Here is a 12,650-nt window from a genome sequence, read left to right as displayed (position 1 = left end):
AAGAATGAGCACTGGTACGCTAGTACCCTCGAGAAGATGCATCCATTCCTTGAGTGCCAAAATTATGGCCAGTAATTCCCTGTCGCCAATTTCATAATTGTACTCCGCTGGAGACAATTTCTTAGAAAAGAAACCACACGGATTCAAGGAACCGTCAGGCGTAGGACGTTGAGACAAGAGGGCACCTACTCCAGTCTCAGATGTATCGACCACAAGAACGAAAGGCAGGACAGGGTTAGGATGAGCCAGAATTGGAGCAGCAGCAAAGGCAGTCTTAAGACTATCAAAGGCCTTAATGGCAGTAGGTGACCAATGGAGTGGATCATTCTCTTTACGGGTCATGTCTGTCATAGGTTTGACCAAGGAAGATTTTTTTTTAATAAACTCTCTATAGTAATTGGCGAACCCCAAAAAACGTTGAATAGACCGAAGACCAACTGGGCGAGGCAACTGCAGAACTACAGATAACTTATCAGGATCCATGGAGAACCCTGCAACGGAGATAACATAACCTAGGAAGGTTACTTGAGTCTGATGGAACTCAGAAGAACCCGTGTAACATCAGAACGATGAGCCTCAAGTGTTGGTGAGTCTATGAGGATGTCGTCTAAGTACACCACAACACACTGTTGCAACATATCTCATAGGACATCATTAATAAATTCCTGGAAAACAGCAGGAGCATTACATAGGCCAAAGGGCATTACAAGATACTCGTAATGCCTGCTCCTGGTGTTAACTGCTGTTTTCCATTCGTGGCCCTCCTAACGAGATTGTACACTCCTCTCAAATCAAGTTTAGTAAAGACCGTAGCTCTCTTGAGGCGGTCAAAGAGTTCCGTAATGATCGGAATAGGGTAAGCATTCTTAATGGTAAGACGATTAAGACTACTATAATCGATGCATGGTCTTAACTCGCCACCCTTTTTCTTCTCAAAGAAGAAGCCAGCCCCTGCAGGAGAGCAGGATTTGCGGATGATCCCCCGCGACAGAGCATCGGCAACATACTCCTCCATAGCACAATTCTCAGCAACAGACAGAGGGTAAACCCGGCCCAAGGAGGAATGGCTCCGGGTTGCAAGTCTATGGTACAATCTTAAGACCGGTGAGGAGGCAACGTACCGGCACGCACCTTGTCAAAAACGTCTAAGAACTCTCGGTAGTCCTCTGGCAATTGAGATACCGAAGACGTGCACAAGACTTTAACTGGTTTCTGAAGACAAGTGGAAATACATTGCGGAGACCACGACAACATTTCGGACCTGCGCTAGTCAAGATTGGGATTTTGCTTTTGGAGCCAGGGATAACCCAGAATAACCAGAAAATGCGGAGAGTTTATCACCTGGATCTGGAGGGTTTCAAAATGGAGAGCCCCAACAGCCATGGATAATGGAGCAGTTTTGTGAGTAACGAGTGCAGGCTGAAGGGGCCTGCCATCAATGGCCTCAATAAGCAAGCAGAGCGGACCGACGAAAAACAGGAATGGAGTGCTTTGATACAAAAGCACTGTCAATGAAATAGCCTGCAGCACCGGAGTCAACAAGAGCCTGGGTGAGTATGGAGGAGTCCACCCAGGAAAGGACAACCATGACCAAAGGTTTCTCCTTTAGCCGTTCCGGGGACAAGGATAAACCACCCAAGGTCTGCCCCCGACAGGACCTTAGGGGTGAGTTTTTCCCAGCCGTGTAGGACAAGACTTCAAAAGGTGGCCCTGTAACCCACAATAGAGGCAGAGCCCCTCCCTCCTCCTAAAGGCCTTCTCCGCCGCAGAGAGACGCATGAATCCCAACTGCATCAGCTCAGCAGTACCTGGTGACTCGGGACCAAGAGGCATGGGAGGAGAGGGAGGCATGGGTGGGAACGAACACGTAGGAGGCAACGGAACAGGAGCCTTCCACTAGCGCTCCTTGAAAGAGGGCCTCTCACCTAGTCTGATGTCAATTAGGATCAAAAAAGACACCAATGCATCGAGATCTCCTGATAAATCTCTGGCAGCAACTTCGTCTTTAATCGCATCAGAGAGCCCATGAAAGAAGGCAGCAACAAGGGCTTCATTGTTCCAACCTACCTCTGCGGCAAGCGTACAGAACTCAATGGCATACTGAGCAACAGATCTTGTACCTTGCTGAATGGACATGAGTCGTTTAGCAGCAGAGGAGGAGCGAGCCGGAACATCAAATACCCTTCAAAAGGAGGCCACAAATTCAGGGTAATTGGAAATCACAGGTTTATTAGTCTCCCACAAGGGATTATCCCAGGGAAGAGCTGTGTCAGAGAGTAACGAGATGAGAAATCCCACCTTAGCTCTGTCAGAGGGAAACGCCTGAGGTAACATCTCAAAGTAAATGCCCACCTGGTTCAAAAACCCTCTGCACTGATTAGGATCGCCTCCATATCGCTGAGGTAGAAGTGCAGAACCAGACATGCTTCTGGTAGGACTAGGTGCAGCAGCGGAAACAGGTGCAGCCATAACTTGCGGAACACTTTGGTCCAAATGTGCAGTGCGAGTCATCAGGGTTTGCAGGGCTAGTGCAAATTGATCTAAGCGGTGATCCTGTTCATCCATCTTGCAAATTATGGCAGGTAAAGGTGGATTACTAGCACCATCAGGATTCATGGCCCTTGCGTAATGTCAGGGTGCCAGGAATCAGACTGATACGAGAAGTGCAAAAATAATCACACCTTTATTAATAGGAACAAAAATAATAAAAAGTCCACAAGTCAAATAAGCCAGGAATCAAAACCAGAGCTGGTAGTCAGACGAGCCGAGTCAGGAGCCAAAGCGAATAGTCAGACGAGCCGAGTCAGGAGCCAAAGCGAGTAGTCAGACGAGCCAGAATCAGGAACAAGGAGAACAGCAGAGTTAGGAACAAGCCAGGGATCAGGAACCAGGAGGGACGTCAGACAGCCAGCTAATACACAGGAGCTCTCACAAACAGGTCTGAGACAACGCAAAGGCAAAGCATACTGAACAGAGGCCCTTTAAATAATAAGTGATGACATCACAATTCTGAGACTGCATCCTGTCTCACACGGATGATGTACACCAGTCTGGCCATAAAAGGAAGTGCAGCATCCCCCGCCTAAACAGGCCAACATTACCTGTAGTAGTTGGCCTTTTTAGGCGGGGGAGAATTTATATTACGCATTCAGTTCTAATATACGACAAACAGTCACAATTAGGACTGTTTAACTAAGTTATAACTTTGACCTAAGACTATTTTGATATAACAGAGGGTTACTCGCACTAAGCTATTTATTAGGTGGCAAACTTAGAATACTGCATTGGGGGAATTTCAAGCTCAGTTGTACCTATAGTCAAATAATTCTATTTTACCGGTGCAATTATCTAACTTTTGCTGCTATGTTAAGTAACTAAAATCTTTCAGCTAGTACCTTAATAACGCAATAGCGATATTAGTTCAGCTTAAGGTGCAGATATACCTAATTTATAGAACTAATTTAACGTTTGGCTCATAACAAATTTATTCTGGGAAACAAGTATCCGGTTCAAAAGTATTTTACACCAAGCACAATACTGCATTCTCAGTGTGACACTGAATCACACGAAAGACCAAAGTACTATAAAAGAGAACACAGGATACACAGAATATCACAGCCAGAGGGGCAAAAACATAATATAATACCGCAATAGCTATACAATATTGCGGCTATATACTCATAATTTAAGTTTGTTCCTCTGTTATTCAAATGCAAACAGTCAAACGGAACAGTTGGTGCATCTTATCATTTCAATAGTTACTAATATTCAGCACACGTATATTGGCTGAGTCATTAGGTGTAAGAATTTTATTACACTTAGCTACTCAAAGTGCACAGTATTACCAGTAGGATTGGATCTAATAGAAGGTGTACATATACCCCCTATTTTTAAATAACACAATCCCACAAGAATTACATATGTGATAGTGGTGCTAAGACAATAGGGTAATAATCCCAACGCCAAACACAGGATCACTGGTATTATAGACGAATGACTAGTTATTAAAAAGAAACAAATCAAGATTATACTACTTTGTTAACATTTTGTACATAAATGAACCAACTGAACCACACTGAGATTGGAAATAATTTATCGTGATAATAAACCTACAAATGGTGGAAATAAGTTGAGCAAATGAGATATACAACACCCATTTGAATGTTTAAAATACAACCAGAATAACACAGATTCACAAATTGTCACGTGAAATCTGATTACTCTGAATATTTCTACTATTTATATTCCAATATAAGATTAAACAGAAGTGATATTCATTAACAAAGTGGAATTTTTAACACTATTTATATGTGTATTTCTGAGTTCACTGAGCGTCACTAGCATTGAACCTAATTCTAACACCTAAGCACAAATCAATAGCATATTGGGATATCCAGATATTGTGTATTTGACACAAAAAGACTAACCCTATATTACTAGTGATATTATTAAACTGAGTGGTCTCACTTATAACTCCCTGCCTACACAATTTCCTTCTAAGCACCTACAACATAACAAAGGCTTACAGAAGATTAAGGAATAGGCCTACTTCTACCAGGTTGTTTTTAATTGAGTGTTTTATTTTAATATACTTAATAAAAGTTATATTTTAAATTCCCAATTTCTCTACTACAAGTCCAGGCACAGAGTGCTGTACGTGCAGTCTTTTAGAGAGGTTTTTTCCTCTCTTTTGGTTTAATACTTGATAATGTCACTGTTGCGCCATATTTTCTTCACTTGATGATGACTGTCTTCACTGTGTTCCATGGTATATCTAATGCCTTGGAAATTCTTTTGTGCCCTTCTCCTGACTGATACCTTTTAACAGTGTGATCCCTCTGATGCTTTGGGAGATCTCTGTGGGCCATGGCTTTTGCTGTAGGATTCAACTAAGAAAATGTCAGGAAATACCTTTATATTTATATATTTATAAGGAAGGGGGTACTCCGAAACGTCACAGTAAAGTGTGTTTTTGAAAAGAACGACCAGCAAGTGCAAGTTTTTGTTACTTTTATATATATATATATATATATATATATATATATATATATATATATATATATATATATATATATATATCTGATACTGTTAATGTAAAATAGATATATATACCTATATATCTATAGAAATAGATATACAGACATATATATATATATATATATATATATATATCTATAGATAGAAGAGAGAGATAGATAGATAGATATACACACAGTATATATATATATATATTTACAATAATGATTACATTGTTCTGTATGTGAAAAACATTGGAATGTTTAACTATACATAAATCCTGTTACATTTTATTCTTCTGCTCTCCCATTGAGTTAATGCTGTCACAATATTTTGTTAGCTCACACTGGGTTTAGCTTGTGCGCAAACTTTTTACTTTCAACTTGTAATATGCTCGGTGCCCGATGCGTGTCAACAGCCTCTGTCTACCAAACTTTAAGCTCTAGCGGGAGCACTTGATAGCGCTCATCTCTTAATCTAGCCCCTAAGAAGGATGGAGAGTATGCTTACAATGCAAGCTATAAAGTGACTTGCAGAGAAAAGTAGGTATAGAGTCCCTTTAAACATACTGCAGTATTCTTTAAAAAATTAAATAGCAGCTTTTACTTACAATGACACTGAATACCAGCGTACTACTGAAGGGACACTAAACATTTACTATGCTGCTGAGCAAAGTTAGAATGTTAGTGTTCTTGTGTCCTTTTATCAATTACTAGTCCTAAAGCCCGTGTACACGGGCCATATTTTGCAGTGCAGCAGTCCCACCCCTTGCTTTCTCTCTATCCCCCCTCTCTTTTGCTCTCTCTTTCTCCCCTCTCTTTTGCTGTCTCTCTCCCCCCCTCTCTTTTGCCGTCTCTCCGTCTCTCTCCCCCCTCTCTTTTGCCGTCTCTCCGTCTCTCCCCCCTCTCTTTTGCCGTCTCTCTCCCCCCTCTCTTTTGTGCTCTCTCCCCCTCTCTTTTGCTGTCTCTCTCCCCCCTCTCTTTTGTGTCCCCCCTCTATTTTGCTGTCTCTCTCCCCCCTCTCTTTTGCTGTCTCTCTTCCCCTTTCTTTTGCTGTCTCTCTCCCCCCTCTCTATTGCTTTCTGTCTCCCCCTCTCTTTTGCTGTCTCTCTCCCCCCCTCTCTTTTGCTGTCTCTCTCCCCCTCTCTCTTTTGCGGTCTCTCTCACCCACCGGGCACGCCCACTCCGCACCCACCCGGTCACGCCCACTCCACCACACAACGCGAGGTTAGTTGGTAGGCTGCGCATGACAGCTTCGGACAAACACACTTGGCCTTTTATTATATAGGATGTAGGTTACGGGAGGAGAATAAGTTGAGTTTTTATTTCTAATATGCATCATAATAGGTATTTAATAACATGAGAGTGATAGAGTAATAGTCAAGACATGGGCAAAAGAGAGCAGCCAGAAACTATAGTCGTATCTATCTGTCTCTCTGAAGAAAATAATGTTATCAGAAGTTTCTTTACTGCAGATTAAGCATACCTTTTACTTAATGTCTCAAAGACGCCACTGTCACTTGCAAGAGAGTCATCTGAAAGACCAGCAGACACCCTCTTGTCCCTCTCTAGCCTTAATGCACTGTCTTCACGAATGGTGACTGCTGTAAAAAAAATAAAATAATAATAATAATATATATATATTATATAAAGATGTCATTCTAGGGACGTGTTAATAAACTTTAATAGAACTTGCAGTTATTATTTAATTGTCACATGTAAATAAATTGAATGAATTATGGATTTAACCTAAAGACGAAGTTAAACTCTTTTATTATTTAATGTTTCTGCTACTACTTGGGACTTTGTCAAGGTGAATGTAACGTTATAGCTCTTATTCATTTTTTATAATTCATCTTTATAATTCATTTTTTATATTTATGTTTTTTCTAGAATTGTGGGTAGAAGTTTCTAATTAGAAGTTGTTGGTAGTAATTGGAAATTACTTTTTTAGAAGAGTATAAGGAATGAATTAAGAAAAGAGGCTGCAACAGAAAAAATGACCACTGGATGGCAGGAGAGTTATCAGATCTTCACAAGCAAAAAAGTGATGTCATAATTTGCCCCTTCAATTACACCTGTGCACCTGGTTATTTAAAGAGAAGGGTGTTATGATACATTCTCCTTAACAAAGGACCAAGTAGGGGACAAAATATGGGTTATGCACTTACAATGCTGAAATAATACAAGCATATAAAGCCAATCAAAATGCTTGGCTTTCATTTATTTATTATGAGATAATACCTGTCATGTAAACATTGGAGAGGAGCACATCGTCCTTTTCCCCCCAAGGGATTTAAATGCTTAGCACACAGGTCTTGAAATTTAAAGGCACAGGAAAGTCAAAATGAAATATTCTTGATTCAGCTAGAGCATGCAATTTTAAATGACTTTCAAATTCTATTATGAAATTTGCTTTATTCATTTAGTATCCTTTGTTGAAGAGCAGGCTTATGAGCAGCTAAGCACTACTGAAAGATAGTTGAACAAATTTGGTGAACCAATTACAAGAGGCTACTCATGTAGCCAGTGTTACAGAATTTCATGGTGCTTTACAAATAACTGATAATACTATTACTCAGCTCCGCACTTTATTAATATTAAAAGGATGAGAGAGAAAAACGTCCCTGTCAAATTCAAACCCAAATGTTTCAGCTACAATGTCAATTAACCAATTAGGTATGATCTCACACACCTGTCCTACCATATACAACAATATTTACATAAGAATACTTGCCAATTAACGTCAACAAGATGAAAAAATGTTTACCCAGTGTGTTAAAGGGACACTGTACCCAAAATTTTTCTTTCGTGATGCAGATTGAGCATGAAATTTTAAGCAATTTTCTAATTTACTCCTATTATCAATTTTTTTTCATTCTCTTGGTATCTTTATTTGAAATGCAAGAACGTAAGTTTAGATGCCGGCCCATTTTTGGTGAACAACCTGGGTTGTCCTTGCTGATTGGTGGATAAATTCATCCACCAATAAAAAAGTGCTGTCCAGAGTACTGAAACCAAAAAAAAGCTTAGATGCCTTCTTTTTCAAATAATGATAGCAAGAGAACGAAGAAAAATTGATAATAGGAGTAAATTAGAAAGTTGCTTAAATTTGCATGCTCTTTCTGAATTACATAAGAAAACATTTGGGTTCAGTGTCCCTTTAAGTAAAACTATATTCATGAAGCTGTAAGCTATGTTGTAAGTACCTGCAGACAGGTAATTAACTGCATGATAAACTTTATCCTATGTACTAGGTTCATCCAACCTATAGGCCATACACCAGAACCCTCACATGGACTCTCACAGAGGAGGGCTGAACAATGCTGAGTGCCTCACAACCTCTTATGTTTCACACAAGCTCTTATGCAAAGGTCGTCAATATGGCAGCCAGTGCTTCCAAGCTCCCTCCCTTCTCCCTTCCAGGGATAGGCAAGGTGTCCGTACACGGACACTGGTGTCCGTGACCAACCCTTGCAGTGTCCGCCACAACCTTAATTATAGGAAAGAGAAGTGTTAGGGGGCGCCCTTGGATAACCAAATATGTGTTTATATACTCTAAGAGAGCTAGATTAAGCACAATATGTTGCACAAACAAATGATACAATAGAGTATCCTTAATAAAATATCCACAAAAGTGTGTAAGTGATATATAACTCAATAGTAAAACAATCAGTGGCGTCACTAGGGGGGGGCAGGGGGGGCGGGCCGCACCCGGGTGACACCCTCCAGGGGGTGACACCAAAAAAAAAAAAAAATTTTTTTTTTTTTTTTTTTTTAAATTTTATTGAAATTCAAAGAAATACAATGTTGAGATGCATATATTTTTTTTTTATTAGAGGGGCTGGCATTTGTGAACATTGGTGGGACTGGGGAAGTTGTAGACACACAATTTTTTTGCCCCTTGAGCCAGTGCTGCAATTTCAACAAATAGTTTTCCCGGCTGCTTTTGCTTGTTTGTACTTTGCTTCTCCCCTGCCCAATTTCGCTATGAATGTTGTGGGCATGCCGTGGGGCTTGCAAAGTTGCGCTGCTAGCCTAAACCTGCCTGCCTATCTGTGCTCACTGCTCAGTGACATGTGGAGCAGTGGAGTCACTGCTGTGCTGTCTCTCTAAATGGGAACTGGCAAATCATGAGGGGATGTCTGGCACCTGACCGCATGATTGTTTGACACTGTCTTTAAAGTGAAGGAGCCACGTATGATGCCCACCAGACCATTACGGTTACGGTACACTAAGTGCACACTGAACAGGTAGGAGGGCGGGCGGGGGTCTGGGGGTGGGCAGAGTGCAGAGGTGATTGGCCATAAGAAGCGGTAGGCACGCGGCCCGGGGCTGTGCACTGACAGGCTTGGAACAGAGTCAGAGAGCAGAATTTTCATAGTTTGCACCTAAAACTTTTCTTTAGTGATTTATTTTTAGAGTGCTCTGTTTATCTTTCATTTGATGCTCTGCTGAGCCAGGGAGCAGCTCTAGGCATGCGCTTTATAATTAATGCAGTGCAGTTTACATATTTTGTAAGTGTGTGTCTGAGTTTTTGTGTGTGTGTCTCAGTGTTTTTGTGTGTGTGTTTTTGTGTGTGTGTCTGAGTGTGTTTCCGAGTGTTTGTGTGTTCATCTGAGTATGTTTTAAGTGTGTCTGAGTGTTTGTATGTGTGTTTGCCTGTGTTTTTGTGTGTGTCTGCTTTCTGGGGGGGGGGTGACACCATGGGGCCCATTTATCAAAGGGCTTGCGGACCTGATCCGACACTGCGGATCAGGTCCGCAAGACCTCGCTAAATGCGGAGAGCAATACGCTCTCCACATTTAACATTGCACCAGCAGCTCACAAGAGCTGCTGGTGCAACGCCGCCCCCTGCTGACTCGCGGCCAATCGGCCGCCAGCAGGGAGCTGTCAATCAACCCGATCGTATTCGATCGGGTTGAGCTAAACTCACCGCACCGGGTGACACCAACCCTAGTGACGCCACTGAAAACAATCCTAGTATGAATTAATAAAAATCAATAAATAAAAATCAGATATAATCAAATATAGTAGCATAACAATTTGATCAATATTAATCTCAGCAGATGTGATATTAGTAAAATGATAGTCCCAAGTGGAAGTGATTTGGATGATATCACAGTGATGCAGTTGAAGAATCAGGTCAAGGCCGCTGTCTGTATCAGGAGCAAGGCCCAGATCCTGGATCAATAATCTGTAGACAACATTAAAGGACAGAAACACCACATGACCCAATATTGTTTGACCAAAAAAAATAACAATACAATTATATTTTATATTTTTGGTCAAACAATATTGGGCGATGTGGCGCTTCTGTCCTTTTATGTAACCTTAGTATATATTTTCTTTCTTATTAAATAATAGGAATAAAAAAAATATGTAGTGTGAATAAAGTTAGTGGCTTGTCAAGAGACTGCTAACAAAATTCGGTGATAAGTTATAGAATAAATAAAGCCTGAGTGAAATACTGGATGTGTATCTGCATCTGTATTATAACACCCAGCGCTATACAAAGACACAGTAGTGACACTGGCACATGCGTATAGCCAGACAAGGGCTGGTTATAGGGTCAGTGGTATCTGCATCAGTATAATAACACCCAGCGCTATATAATGACACAGTAGTGACACTGGCACATGGGTATAGCCAGACAAGGGCTGGTTATAGGATGAGTGGTATCTGCATCAGTATAATAACACCCAGCTCTATACAAAGACACAGTAGTGACACTGGCACATGGGTATAGCCAGAGGATGACTGGTTATAGGATCAGTGGTATCTGCATCAGTATAATAACACCCAGCTCTATACAAAGACACAGTAGTGACACTGGCACATGGGTATAGCCAGAGGATGACTGGTTATAGGATCAGTGGTATCTGCATCAGTATAATAACACCAAGCACTATACAAAGACACAGTAGTGACACTGGCACATGGGTATAGCCAGAGGAGGGCTGGTTATAGGGTCAGTGGTATCTGCATCAGTATAATAACACCCAGCACTATATAATGACACAGTAGTGACACTGGCACATGTTTATAGCCAGAGGAGGGCTGGTTATAGGGTCAGTGGTATCTGCATCAGTATAATAACACCCTGCACTATATATTGACACAATAGTGACACTGGCACATGGGTATAGCCAGACAAGGGCTAGTTATAGGGTCAGTGGTATCTGCATCAGTATAATAACACCCAGCGTTATATAATGACACAGTAGTGACACTGGCTCATGGGTATAGCCAGACAAGGGCTGGGTATAGGGTCAGTGGTCTCTGCATCAGTATAATAACACCCAGCTCTATACAAACACTCAGTAGTGACACTGGCACATGCGTATAGCCAGACAAGGGCTGGTTATAGGGTCAGTGGTATCTGCATCAGTATAATAACACCCAGCACTATATAATAACACAGTAGTGACACTGGCTCATGGGTATAGCCAGAGGAGGGCTGGTTATAGAATCGGTGGTATCTGCATCAGTATAATAACAACCAGCACTGTATAATGACACAGTAGTGACACTGGCACATGCGTATAGCCAGAGGAGGGCTGGTTATAGGATCAGTGGTATCTGCATCAGTATAATAACACCAAGCACTATTTAATGACACAGTAGTGACACTGGCACATGCGTATAGCCAGAGGAGGGCTGGTTATAGGATCAGTGGTATCTGCATCAGTATAATAACACCAAGCACTATTTAATGACACAGTAGTGACACTGGCTCATGGGTATAGCCAGAGGAGGGCTGGTTATAGGATCAGTGGTATCTGCATCAGTATAATAACACCCAGCACTAAATAATGACACAGAAGTGACACTGGCTCATGGGTATAGTCAGAGGAGGGCTGGTTATAGGATCATTGGTATCTGCATCAGCATAATAACACCAAGCACTATATAATGACACAGTAGTGACACTGGCTCATGGGTATAGCCAGAGGAGGGCTGGTTATAGGGTCAGTGGTATCTGCATCAGTATAATAACACCCAGCACTAAATAATGACACAGTAGTGACACTGGCTCATGGGTATAGCCAGAGGAGGGCTGGTTATAGGATCAGTGGTATCTGCATCAGTATAATAACACCCAGCACTAAATAATGACACAGTAGTGACACTGGCACATGGGTATAGCCAGAGGAGGGCTGGTTATAGGATCAGTGGTATCTGCATCAGTATAATAACATCCAGCACTATATAATGACACAGTAGTGACACTGGCACATGGGTATAGCCAGAGGAGGGCTGGTTATAGGATCAGTGGTATCTGCATCAGTATAATAACACCAAGCACTATAAAATAATGTTTTTAATTTCAAATGTACCTTGGTGTCCTTCACTAATGTCTGTCAAATGTCAGTCACAGCCTTTGTCTGTGCCTATCCCTCCCTTCACAAATCCCTGGTTTAATGTCTGATAAAAGATGCAGATGACATTAAAGGGACAGTACAATGTAAAATAGTTTTTCCATAAATGTATTTTAAATGACTTGTTATACCAACTGCAGAGTATAAAATATTTGAGAGATTGCATTTTCGGGTTTATTTGTGTATATGAAGTAACAGGTTTTGTGCTTTGAAACAACAGCCTATTACAATGGGTTGAGCTTCAGGTAATATC

The 12,650-nt window shown here is 41.3% G+C and overlaps 1 protein-coding gene across 1 annotated transcript in view; it reads right to left on the bottom strand.

Annotated features, from left to right (window-relative positions):
• Positions 1-12,650, bottom strand: part of WWC3 (WWC family member 3) — a 515,363-nt gene that overhangs the window by 62,244 nt on the left and 440,469 nt on the right. Inside the window, exon 13 of the mRNA XM_053705277.1 lies at positions 6,502-6,619. Within this exon, the coding sequence (XP_053561252.1) occupies positions 6,502-6,619 (118 nt within the window). The remainder of the gene's footprint in view (positions 1-6,501; positions 6,620-12,650) is intronic.

This window comes from Bombina bombina, chromosome 3 (genome assembly GCF_027579735.1).
Source record: "Bombina bombina isolate aBomBom1 chromosome 3, aBomBom1.pri, whole genome shotgun sequence".
Taxonomy (NCBI): domain Eukaryota; kingdom Metazoa; phylum Chordata; class Amphibia; order Anura; family Bombinatoridae; genus Bombina; species Bombina bombina.
Note: the sequence above shows the minus strand (reverse complement) of the source record. Positions and strands in the feature narration are given on the sequence as shown.